The following is a 13,618-nucleotide window of genomic DNA, read 5'->3' as shown; positions in this document are numbered from 1 at the left end:
ATCATATGGCCTTGTGAATCTGCTGTCTGATGGTTTCTTTGGATATATGTGTTCTCCTTTCAAGCAAATTTGTCTCCTGCCCATCTTGTTCTGTATTCAGAACAGACAGAGTAATATGTATTAGGTCAAGATTTCCCACTGTAAAATGCAACTGTAAAGGATGTCATAGTGGTATTTTCTAGCTCTCACTGCCATAAAAAAATGTTACCATAGTGTAAAGGGTTGCAAAAAAATGACTTGGGCCCCACAGGATGCTGCATTTTCATTGTGAGACTGAAAACCCTATCCTGAGCAACTCTACAGAAAATAATTATCTAAGTAATGTCTGCCAAAACAAAATAATTATTTACACCAATTATGTTTATCATGAAAACACACTAAGTTTTATCACTTCTAAGTTTTTCCTGCACAGTTAGATCTTCTATTACATCATTTCATTTCTTTGGTCAAAGAAGTAAAACCTTCACAACTAATGGTGATCAATCCCTGCCCCCAGAAGGATGCAACATTTTGTAACCTGAAAGAACTTATAGATCATTGTCCTGATAAATAGAGACAGATACTTCAAGCTGAAAACTTTGGGCAGACTATGAATGAACCACAGACAGAAGCACAAAGCCAGAAGAGGGTAGAAAGGACAATTAGAACAGCACACTTTGCAGCTTTCACAAGCAATGTACTCCATTCAAGTTCAAGTATTCTCATGTTAGCCTTCAAGTATCTTTAGGAATCAAGGGGATGCAGAATGGAACAAAAGCTTGCTACAATAGCTGCTGGAAGAGGAGAAAGAAATACCTTCATCAGTAGAAAGTCTACTGTTAACCAAAATATCTGCTCACAACAGAATTATCTTGGATGTGTCTACATGGACTGCGGAGAATGCAGTATAGATTTACCTATTGCAGACACTCTCAATACTTACTGTAAAGCATTAAGTACACTACATGAATAAAAAAAAAATATAGTCATATGGCTAAGCAGTCTGAATGTCCCAAAATCAGGGACTCCAGAAAACTGGAGTTCCATGCATCAGTTTAGATGGAGCAGGTAAAATCTTGCTGCATTGGTAAATTTCCACTGAATTAATGAGGAGTAGGCTATGTCTGTCAGTAGAGACATGAACAATATCTTTTTGCTGCTTATAGACTTAATGATCTGATTGTTTTAAAATAATTCCTCCTTGCTGTTCTTTGGATTCTCTCACTCCCAGTATTTTACCTCTGGAAATGCAAGCATTGTGTTAAGAAAGGGTTAGGTATGAATGAGTCACATTGCTGGCTTGCTCTCCTTAATGTGACATATGCAACAACTGTCTCAGCATAGTTACCCGGTTCTACAAAGATGCTATGTTGATTTTTGCTAAAGAAAAGAAGAAAGGAATTTTCAGGTAAAGCAAACGCTCTGGGTGGAAGATGTATGCCTCTTAGTTATTATCTCAGACTGTACACTTCACAATTGCTTTTTAGGATGACATATGTGAACCTAAAGTGAGAAAGCTGATTTAAAGAATTGTTGACTCTCCCCCCACCTCCCATTGCAACATAATTAAAAAAATTGTTTATAAATATAGTTCATAGTATTTACAGCAAAGTAGTCAGTATGTTTATGCTTATTTTTTTCCAGAGCAATAAATAGCACAACAAAGTACATAACAGACTCTATTTTCTAAGTAATTTCTTTTCCAATGCAGGTATAACATTATCAGTATTAATCACACAGATGACTGCAAGATGACTCCCAGATAAATTTTTTAAGCCAACTGCATTTTCAGAAATATTTTGTTAATCATGGCCAATGATGACATAAAGGGATTTACTTGAGCAAAATATAATATGTAGTAAAACAAATGACATTTAATCTTAGTTTTAACAGCTCATTGCTAGGCCAATTGCTAGGCCATTGGTAGTCCAACACTGCAATACTAGCAGTATTTCTCCTAAATGAAATTGTTGTGAAAAGGAACAGCACAGCACAGTTTTCTTTCATAAACATATTTAGGAACTAGGCTTTGTAAAGTTATTTTTGAAACTGTTCCATTCACCAAGCACCTTAACTTTGTAATAGGTTGTCTGCTTCTGGCATAAAACCACATCTTTTTGAAATAAAGTGATTCTTTTATTCTGAAAATATAAATATTAGTAGGAAAACCCCCCTGTAACTCCCCACAAACAAACAAACAAACAAACAAAAACTCCCAGAAAAAAGTATAGAAAGGTGAATAGATTAATTCTGACACAGTCCTTATGCAGGTTTGTTAGACAATAATAGATCCAATGATATATTATTTTTACACAGAACATGCATTTTTTATAGGGTTTTTGCATGGTTGTCCCCATGGATATAATTCACAGGACATGTGGGAGTTTAGATTCCCTTTCAGTAACTAAGCACCTGAAAGCCAGGCATTATTTCATCAAGCTCCTCTGCTAGTCAGATGTCAAGGACAGATTCAGATGGCCTGATTCCAAATGACACTGACTCCAGAGGAGTGATGGAGTTTCTCTGAATTGGTGGGGTGATGTGTGCCAGAAAACATTGCTTAGCTTTCAAAGCAAGCACAAATAATTGGTAAGGGACCTCGAGGCAGCTGCTGGTAGTTAAAGTGCTGACTCTTTCATGTGTTACAATTCAAAACAGTGAAAACTGAACACTATTTAAATTAATAAAAAAATGCACAACAGACACCATATCACTAAGAAAGCCAGTAACTTTACTGATTTGTCTGCAAAATACAAATTATACCTTATTTCCAGCAGGAGAATCTTTTGAAATTTTCCCATTTTTGTTCACTACAGACAGCTGAATTAAGTCCCTTGAGATACACAGATGTGGTTTAACTTAGTTATAACATCTTGTCATCTAGTGGCGACAAAGTCCAGCTTATGCCGCTGTGAGCCTCTACTTTAATATTTGTTGCAAATGCTTGTATGCTCCCATTTACAAGCTATTTTTTTATCACCATTGTTTTATGGAAGCAAATCCCCATGAAAGAGAAGAAAAAAAGAAAAAAAGGATACAACAAACCATCTGAAGCAATCCAAGTGTAATGCCTGCAGTAACCCAGGTCTGATATTAAATACACAAAAGACTCTAGTACTGCATTTTTAATTTGTAATTTTTTTTAAAATTACTTATTTAACTGACCTTTTTTTGAATCAAACTGAGGTATGGATCAGTCTGAGGTATGAGAAGGGAAGGTAGAAATGCAACACGTGATTATGAAAATAATCAAATGGATATTTTTGATGCAGAAAGTCTGTGGCTCAAAGCTTGGATTGCTCCACATCTTTGGTTAAAATATATTAACAAAAGCCTTTTATTACATCTACAGTCTGAAGCATTCTAACAGACACCAATGTTCCATCAGTCCTTCAAGAGACCTGTAGTGGCAGGAAATTAATGCCATGTAACTGACGACATCACAGCAGATGGCACAAACAGGAACAGATGAAGTATGCCATGTTTAGGCAACAGCCTTTATTGAGGTTTCAAGTGGCTTTTAAAAAATTACAAAGCGTTTACCTTCAAGGTGAAGGAAGAAGGAAAACAAAACAGCTGTTAGACTACAGATAAAAGAGGGTATATAGGATAACACATACAATACAAAAGGGTTGACATCCTTGAAAACAGCCTATGAGTTCTATTCTTATGCTAACTTTACCTGAAAAAGATCTGAGGACAACAGATAGTTTTTATATTAGTCATTAAAAATTGCTAAATTCCTCTTCTGGGAAAAATATAAGCCATTTTGTTATAAAACACAACTTTTGAAAGACACTGAAATGATCAAAGCTTTACTGTGAATGGCTCAATGCATACAGTGTACATGTTGTGCAGGTAAGGTATATCATATAATTGTCACCAGCAATTAAACACTAACTGACAACACCTTTTAATAGAGATTAGCTTAGCTATAACAATACTTGCAGATGTCTAGAATGCCACTTCAGGTGTTTGAACTTGCAATTAAGAATGTTGCCTAAAACATCATATAGCATGGGTTAAGGTAAAGTAAATGTTAATACTCTTTCAGGGCTCTGCCCCAAACTCCTTAAATACAAAGGAATCACACAATAAACCCAAATTAGCTTTTGCAAATACAATAAATGGTAAGGTACAGATAAAGGAACAAGAAAGGTAGACAGTTATAGTTTACAGAAAGTGACTTCACAATCAAAGTTGTGCTTCTTATCATTAGATCAGTTTGCAAATATGCATTATCCCCCACAATTTTGCCAGTATAAATTAGTTGCCCTCTGCAGCAGGAACAAGAGGGCTGACTGGCATTTATTTTCACGTGATTCTGTTCTACTTGTGTTTATACAAAAAATCACTGTCAGAGTTAATATAAATTGCCCAGGCAATAGTTTTCACGCTACTTTCTTCTTAGTTACTTGCAGTAATATATTACACTGCATCTTCATTAAATATGATACCTTTCATTTTTTTCATGTGTTGCTGAGGCAAATCGCAAGGTAAACTCTTAATATGGCTATTCTTAATATATCAATAGACCAAATCCCCTTCCCCACTGACAAGTTTCTACTACGATACCAATAAAATTGTATTTTTTCTTGAAATTACAAGGTACATTTGTGATATATTTGCATATTTTTGACACACCAAAGTTCAAAATTCTCAGACGAGAATATGAATACAGATTAATCTGAGGGTGAAGAAAGTGGTTTCAAACACTGGGGTTTTGTGTTTGAAAATTAATTATGGGCCCCATTTTATTTTTTTTTTTTGTTTGGTTTGGTTTGGTTTGGTTTTTTTTGTTTATTTTTTGTTTTTTTTAAAACATGCGTATCTTTGTTTACCCTGCAGTTTGCTACACGAGATAAGATGGACGCATTAGTAGCACAGTATTCTGCTTAAAGAGTTTCCAGATTATGCTATAGCCCCTGCACGGCTGAAAGTGCCTGTAAGGCAGGCTTCTGTAAAGTCATGGTAAGTGAAGAGCCTGTGTCCTAATGCACACTGTAGTCTGATCATCATTCTCTACTACAGAGAGGTACACTCTATCACTGAGCAGTGCACAGCAACTGCATATATAGGTGGAAAAAAGAGTGTGGATTTCACTTCAAAGTATTTTGCGTTGACATTTCACTGTCACAGCTATATTCTTCATCATAATGTCAATGTATGTAGTTGAGACCTAGAAGGACTCTTGAAAAAAGGAGAAATATTACACTTTTACTATGGCACTAACATTTTGCTTAAACACTTTTTCCCTCCAACAGAAAGATTAAACTGAAACACTTGAATATACCATTTTTTCTAATATACAAGAGGGACAAAGAGGGACTGAAAATGACACATTCCCTCTGGTCAAGCTATCTTAGTCAGAGGAACAATATGAGGCTGGAGAAAATGTGGATGTCGTGTGCTGAAGCAAGTCCTGCTCCGGTGTAAACACACAGGGGGCGTTGCTCAACAACATGCCCACTGTGAGATGGCGTGCGGAGGTCCATGAGAACCAAGGACCAGATGGCCAATATTGGCTGTGTAAAATCAACCAGTTTTGAATGACCTTTTAACTGATGATCTCTTTAAGAGTTTTATGTCTGTGAGAGGGGAGGAATCTATACAACCGGCATGTTTGTGCCAATCCCTCCCTTTGTCTCCCCCGCTGCTTCAGCACATATTCACCTGCGCTCACGTAGCTGACAGCCATTAAAGCTGTACATTCAATTCTGACAGGCAGAATACCAGCTTCATTAATGAGAGGGCCAAGTTACGCCACTTTGTCATTTAACCCATGGAAAACTACAAGATACGCAGGACGTTAAGAAATAGAAGGGCCCTTAACTTGTTACAATGCACAAAACAGCATGAAAGAACTAATCAGTATATACAATGGATGGCAGTTCACCCAACTGATTGTAAAATGCTGTATTAAAATGATTTAAGTTGTTACACCATGGGTAAAGTATAATCGTTTACAGATCAGTCTTTCAACAGCTGACTTTGATCTGTAAAACATATACCCAGTAAAATAAAACTGAAAGAAAATAGTTAAATGTGCAACTGCACAAATATAATTCCCCACTATTAAGAGAACAAAAACTTTTGCTATTACCATAATTATTATATATATTAGAAAGCTATACACAAGCATGTTAATTTCACAGATTTTTTTAAAAAGATTCTTAATATTTTATATAATTAGAAATACACATTTCAAAAACAAAACTTATGCAAAGAGAAAACAGTTATCTTGGTTAGCAAAGCATGGAGTTCCTCAAGGCTTAGGGTAGTGCTTTCTATACAAAAAGTCCTTTTTGTTTTTTTCTTCAGGACTGTTTAAAAGATTAGCAAAGCTATCAAGGAAAAAAGAACACATTTTGGCTTAAGGAAACTACAAAAGCCACAAATGCTTTGCAAACTCTGTCTTACTTTTTAATATGAAAATAAGCAAAATGTAATGTACATATTTTTATACTTTTTTTATTTAATAAATGATGCAGACCCATAATTTTAAAAATTAAATATGTCAGCCCTCGAACTCAACATTTTTAGAAGTATGGTCCTCTTGAAATGGTCTGATCCTTTTTAAATGAGTGCCATACTCCAGAAATATGCCTGCATGTTTGTGAGCATTTTCAGTATGTTAGGTGACCCAGTCTCTTTCTAGCATCAATTCATGGCCACCCAACTTCTGGGTCTGTCAAAACATCTGTACATTTTCTATATGTTGCATAACAGCTGCTTTCTCTCTCAGTAAAGATCTGCCATTTCTGGCAAATGTTTTCATTTTGTCTATTTACATGTAAATAACGTTGAACCTGCAACATGACACTATCTATTGTAACATACATTTTGCAAGGGAGCACAACAGTGAAAAGAAGTTAGCCTTAAAATCTATTTTGTACAAGTGTTCTGTTGTACAACTCAAGTGCTAAGCTTATCTCAGCATTTCTGTTTATCCTTATACTGCATCACTGAGGCAATTTAAAAGTACTTTTACAAAACAGAGTACCTGACTTTTTTTCACACACAGCACATATAATGCATATCGACCCTTCCCCCCTCCCCCCTCCCGTTAAGGTATAGCACACACACACTGCAAGAAAAAAAACCCCAACTAATAGTAATAATGCTATCATGTTGCCCATCCTTCAGAGAGCCGCATGCGCTTGACAGAGGGGCTTTCCCTTTCGTCCGGCGAAGGTCTGGTGAGTCCAATGGGGGAGTGGAATTCGTTCCGGTGATCTTCTCGGTCACTTCCATCGTAGGAACTGCTACAGCTGCTCAAACTGTCAACAGGAGATCTCCCCGCCTCATGGCGCGTGTGCTGTTGGTATCTCGATGATGTGGTGGTACGGTCTCTAGGAGGAGAAACAGGTTCTGACTTGATGTTGAGGCTTTGAGTAGAAGGCAGGGAGAGATTTGTACTCTGAGATAAATGAGTGCTAGTGCAAGCTCTGTAGGAGGAAAGGAAACCCAGTTACAGACGGAGGAGGCATGGAGCCCCCAGATATGCACAAACACTCACACAAAACACCAGTGTAAAAGCTCACCAGGAACAGCACATGCAGAGAGCTTGGGCACTGTTGTCTGAGCAGAATTCACAAATTCCAGGAGATGAAAGCACCACAACAGACAAGCCCTCAATTTGGAGAGAGGTCTCACTTCCAATCTCTCTCTTTTTTTTAAAATCAAATGTCATCACAAATTTGGGAAGGTGAGCCTTTGCACTGTTGGAACCACCTGCAGGTTTCTGTGTAACTAATACTTGTGCGTGTGTATGCATTAGCTGAGACAGGGGAAGCATGAACTTTCTTCTGGGTTTAATCCCATTAATTTGAATGCACACAACTATTTTTATTGTGGTTTGTTTTGACATGTGACTTCAGATGCAAAACAGAAACAAAAAATTCTGGTCTGGTAATTTTTATACCTTTCAGAATAAAGTTGAAATTACTGGTCCTAGGATTGACATCAACAAAATAGCACAGGCAGGCAAGGATTTAGATATGATTTATGGTTTAAATCTGTAAATCCATAATTCAATCCAGAATGCATTTGGATAAACTACAAAAGGGAAGCAGAGGAATAGGAGAAGATAGAGGACAACTCTGCTTGCCCATTGGAAAGCCAAGCTCAAAGGATGATATTAGCAGACAGACCGCTATGTTGAAACTTTTTCAAAGGTAGGCCGTATAACTATTCTAAGCTTTTTTTTTTTTTTTTTTTTTTTCTGTGCATTTTTGTGGGCAGGTAGTGGCAGAGGAAAGAGGAAACAGGTAGGGACGAGAGTGAATACTGAGAACATGCTTTATCTCTATGGGAGAAATGAGATTACTTTCATCTGCAGAATATTTTGTACAAAAGCACCACCTCCTGGCAAAACTTGACTTTTCATTATTGAAATAGAATTCTCAACATGCAGTTCCCATTATGTTCCAGTTCAAGGACCATTTGCTCAGCTGAAGCTAGTGTATTACCCTAGAGACAGCATTTCAAGGTTTCTATTCAGATTTATTTATAGAGGGGTAGGAAGGCATTAAGGGCAACAGACCACTTGGCTTTGCAAGATTTTAAACCTAAATGGATATGCAGGCATTTTTTAATGCAAGAAGATGCAATATTGGGATTTGTAAGGAATTTCTAAGTATGTAGAAGACAGAGGTAAGTTTAGGTGTGGTCTTTTCATTTATTGAAATACTCTACTTTCCCAGGTATCTCATCAACTGAAAGCTAAGCGTTACTGAAACAACATTTACTACTACTTGGATGAATTTTTTTTCTTCTGACAGATTCAAAATAAAACTATAAGGCTTCAATATTGAATGATATAATCTTCTTTTATCAGGAATTACTGCAGTGCTTAATAATGAATGGATCTTTTTAGAAAATAAAGTAAACAGGATGTTCTACCTCCAAGTTTTTCATCAACCCCTCAGTCTTATACAGATGTATTTCTCAAACCTGCAATAAGCCCTTTCTTAAGTTACGAAGTTCATGAATAATAACCTTCAATAGTAAAACATGTAACCTTTTTCTTTTTTCAAGCAGGATATTTTCTTTGTATTGTTTCTGTAAATATTAAATTAATACATATAAGAAACTGTAAATATAAGACTTTGCCATTCCAACATAGTGAAATATTCCATTCTTCCTGAAAATTTGTTAAAAACAATCCAACGAAAATCCAATATACATCTCTGTCATTTTTTTCTTTTCATTTCCAGTGACTTTATTTTTGTGTTGCTTAGGAGATCCTAGGACTTCACCTGAGTAAACAGGCTGTCAGTTTAGTATGATAAGATTACACATGAATTTACAAGCCAAGCTTATAGCTAAACTGAAAGTCCTGTAATAAAGGATGGTGGAGCCTGGGCATTTGATTTAGAAGTGTTTGATTTGAGCAAATGACATGCCACTTTGCAAAGCTGGGGATAATTAAAAAAGATAAAAATAGATAAAAAGAACTATATTCAGTTAAATGTGTTCACATGGAACATACTAGCATTCTATTGTGTGACAGCACCCAAGGGAACAGATCTAGAGGGATGAACTGAGTGTCATTGATACAGAGCTGGTATTGCTGTGCTGGAATATTGCCTTTTTAGTAGTGCCTCAGAAGTGAGTATGAGAATGCATCTCTATAGACTTTTCTACAGATTCCTTGGGAATCACCGGCATTATTACATAATCACCTGGCATACAAATTAGAGGCAGTTCTATAAATGCTACAGGTTGATTTGAATTTTGAATCCCCCCTTTTTTTCTGTACATTTAAAAAAGGGTAAGAAGTAATTTTGGCAGGTCAAGACTGAAGTTCTGAGATTTAGAACAATATAAACAAATTGTAACAATATAAATAAATTGTAGCACTTATTTTGAGTCACCGTTTTTTTTCTTTCTAAATATAAACTTTTTCTGCTGAAAGTATTTCTGTGATTTGATATATTTTTATTTCATTATAATTTGCAATATTTCATTAACATTTTCTGAAACATTTTTATGAGAAGTTCCTCTAAGCTAAAATGGTCACTTACATGGGAAACATAGTGTTACACATACATGTGAATGGTGAAATAATAGGTGCTAAGGTGCAGTTTATAAATCTGTATTCCAAACAGAAGACTGACCTCTATTTAGAATGGAAGCTGCGCCATAAGAAATGAGAGTTCAGTCTGCTGCAAAATGGTTTAATTTCCTGTACATGTATGTGTGAGTGTAGAAACAGCTGTTTGCACTTATATGTATCAATGCATATTTTACACTGCTGCTTCATATAATTACGTTAATTTGGTCCTATTTTCATCATGTGAAACCTTCACTAAATCCCCTGGTAAACAAACAGGTCTTGGATATGGAAAAACTACTGAGAAACTAATGAAAATTATTTCAAAGGTTTGTATATAGTTATGTGCACTGAATAGGTGCCAGGCAGACCACTTATTCTGACATCATGACCTTTTTCCACATATGGTAGGAAAACACTTCATTTTATGGGGACAATGAAGAAAATTAATGTTTTAACTTGGCACAGCAGTCCCTGTTGAGGCCAGTGTAGTTAAAATTCGATGTTTATTCAGATTATGATGGCCACATGGAGAAATGTTGGTTCCTATCTGGTTTCGACACAGAACAACAACACAGCTCTGCTGTGTGAGAAGTGGGGAGGAAGACAGGGTGCCATGAACTTGGGATGATGCCCGGTCTGTATGCATCTCCTTCTACTTGAATCTCCAAATGGTATTGAAACTCAGCATGACACAGGTAGAAGTGCAGGTCTGAGTAAGTGATGAGGACATGAACATGGACAATGTAGGGTTTTCTAGAGAGAGAAAGTGGTCTATTGAAGGAAGAAAGCCTCATGCACCTTTTCTATTATGCCTACACTTGCTTCTCTAAATCAGTTTATTTCCTCACTTCATATAATTTTCTCCCATAAATACATGTAAATGAACATTGAAAATTCATGGCGAAATTTATTTATGTAACCTTAGTTATGTGCTAATTTGTATCTAGGAGAAGATATTTTTGACTTACTAGCAATTCAACTTCTTCCCTCCTCTCTGTTTTTATTTTAGGTAAAAGCTAAGTGTTTTTTAGTTGGTTTTGTTTATTTTTTAATACTTTTCTGATCAATGTAAAAGCAGAATAAGAACTTCTGTATCAGGACATTTTGTTAGGCTCTCATGTGTTAAGGTTTACACTTTTTAAAAAGGAATTTTAAAACAAAGAATAACATGAAAATGAATTACTAGAACATCTTATTTATAATTGTGGCATAAGAAAAGAAGGCTCAATCTGAAATACATACGGTTTTATTAAAAGCAAGGAAATTGTCAGAACTGATATAAATTCATTAAACATGTTGTAACTGTTTCCAAATTTTTCAATAAAAATTGTTTAATGGAGAATATTTCCCTATATCTAGATATAGTTATTATCTAATCAAAAGTAATTATTGCTAAGTAATAATCTTGCTACGTAAGGATCACAGAACAAGTCAATATTATGTATGAATTTGGACAACTTTTTGTTCATCTGTGTAGAAGTTTAGAGAAACTTCTCTTACTTCTCTTAAATAATTATCTATATTGAAGCATCTTCAGATTAAATGTTGTTTCTATGCTTGCATTCATATTTTAGGAAAGTGAAAACTTCACCTGTGGATGTTACTTTTAGATGAAAATATTGTCTCTTAGGCTAGGAAGATTTCTCATACTTTGGATTTTTGCATAAAAATTTTGATAATTTATTACAAAGTTTGAGAAGGATTTCCCTTCTAGTTATCAGCAGTTAAATTCTGTTAGTCTTTTTGGAACATGTTAAATAAGCAGTAAGAGACATCAGTGTAATATTCAGGCCAAATCCCAAAGCTTTGGGAGGGACTGATTTTCAGTAGAATTTGTATGTGTATTTTTTCCAGAGGTAGATGCAGTTAAAAGACCATGAAAATACTATTTTGCTTTTTAACGCAAAAAGTTGAAAAGTCTGGCTTGTTTTAATGTCCTAGTCATGTCTAAACAGGCTCTACATTGTTATGCTGTTCACCAGGCTCAGCAGAAGGCCAAAAGGTGCACAGAAAGTGAAAGTGAGCCACTCCATGTACTCATGTATTTACCCTCTAGTTCACCAGCACTAGTGTGGCTCCAAATTGCACAGTCAGCGTGAAGAACTAAGAGCTAGGTTGCAGAGATCTCTAATTACCTTCAAGATGGTTCAGACAGTGCTACTGAAATTGCTGAGGACTGATCTGGAGCAAGATACTACATCTAACCTATCTTATTCTACTACTAACCACATTCTTCTGTCATGCATTGAGGAAGCAGAGCTGATTTTCACCTCTAGACTTTGGTGAAAAACAAAACCTGAAGGAGAGCTGTAATGTCTCTTCCATTAACTTTGTTTTCCCACAGGTTTTTATAGCCTACTGTTAACAACAGGCATCTCACAGTTGCCAAATATTTCAGTGTATGACCTCACTCAGCACAGAGATTTGTGTTGTCAAAACCTTTCTAGATGTTTTTTTCTCAAGTCTGTGAAGATGACTATAATTTTGTTTCATTTTTAAAATATTTTTGCAAATTCTAGATCAGGTTGACATGGACTGAATATATTCTACAGAATTTCAAGTTTTTCAAGTAATCCAAAAGTTAAAACAAATGCTTTTGCATGTAGAACTCAGTGAATAAAATAAAGGCTTATGATTTTCTGCAGTGATAGAAGACTTCTTCAGAGCTGCCTGTGAAGCAGCTTTCATAGCTGAATTCATTTACAAATCATTGAAAGAATAGTAATAAGAGTAGCAACTCAGAATGTAATCCACAGCCACAGTCATTACACTTTGACATTCTGCAATATGAATCAGAAACAGATCACAATGTGTGACATATCTGAAAAGGCATGTAGTTAGTTTAGGAGCTAATTTATACTTTTTTTTTTTTGGCTAACCAAATAGCCTTATTACATTCCTTGGTATGGTACCGATTGTTTACACAGTGATATCTAACAAGCGAGCTTTCAATTTGTTTGAGAATTTATAACTGATTGTTCAGTAAGTCTGAATGCTGCCCCAGAAATAGTGCAAACTCAAAAAGAAAAGTGTAAGAGAAAGATATTAAGACTATTTTTTCTAGCACGGCAGGTATTTCAGCTGTATGTTTTTATGTCATTTGTATCTCTATATACTTATTCATATAGGAATGAGGTTTAAAAAAATTGTTTCATTTGAAACACTTGTATAGCTGTCCTTAAAAACCCAAATCTTCTAGATGGTAAGGACATTAAAATAAGTTACAAAAATGGTCAGATAAAGTAGAAAGAGAATTTTGAAATTTAAGCTGCATTTAGAGTATTAAATAGTTCCACATTATGGCAACAATCTTGAAAAAAAAAGAGTGCATATGTGTAACACTTCTTTCTGAAAAAAAAAATTCTTTTCAAATATATATGAATTAAAATTTTTCCTCACAAATACACTCCAGCTGTTTTCAGCTTCTATTTTTATGATTAAACCTTTTAAAATTCTGACATGTCTAACCATACATTAGGCTACTGTGCCACACTGGTGCATGCCTATGGTCTTACTCAACAGAAACTGCAGATATCAGAATATTTGAAGTCATACACTTGTTCATTTCAATGAGCCAAG

General features: G+C 35.4%; 1 protein-coding gene across 14 annotated transcripts in view; it reads right to left on the bottom strand.

Annotated features, from left to right (window-relative positions):
- Positions 1-2,689: 2,689 nt before the first annotated feature.
- The window catches only part of MEF2C (myocyte enhancer factor 2C), a 125,671-nt gene continuing 114,742 nt past the window's right edge, over positions 2,690-13,618 (bottom strand). For 11 of the 14 annotated variants that reach the window (XM_042013254.1, XM_042013255.1, XM_042013258.1 and 8 more), the window contains one exon: positions 2,690-7,427. In XM_042013254.1, coding sequence (XP_041869188.1) covers positions 7,106-7,427 — 322 coding nt within the window. In that variant the 3' untranslated portion in view covers positions 2,690-7,105. The remainder of the gene's footprint in view (positions 7,428-13,618) is intronic. The other 3 variants (XM_042013261.1, XM_042013259.1, XM_042013260.1) reach the window with 1 other exon arrangement.

The sequence above is a fragment of the Corvus kubaryi genome, unplaced genomic scaffold, assembly GCF_017639235.1.
Source record: "Corvus kubaryi isolate FWS band 111438036 unplaced genomic scaffold, C.kubaryi_AGA036_p1.0 split1-37296, whole genome shotgun sequence".
Taxonomy (NCBI): domain Eukaryota; kingdom Metazoa; phylum Chordata; class Aves; order Passeriformes; family Corvidae; genus Corvus; species Corvus kubaryi.
The sequence above is the reverse complement of the archived record's forward strand: the minus strand, read 5'-3'. Positions and strand labels throughout refer to the sequence as shown.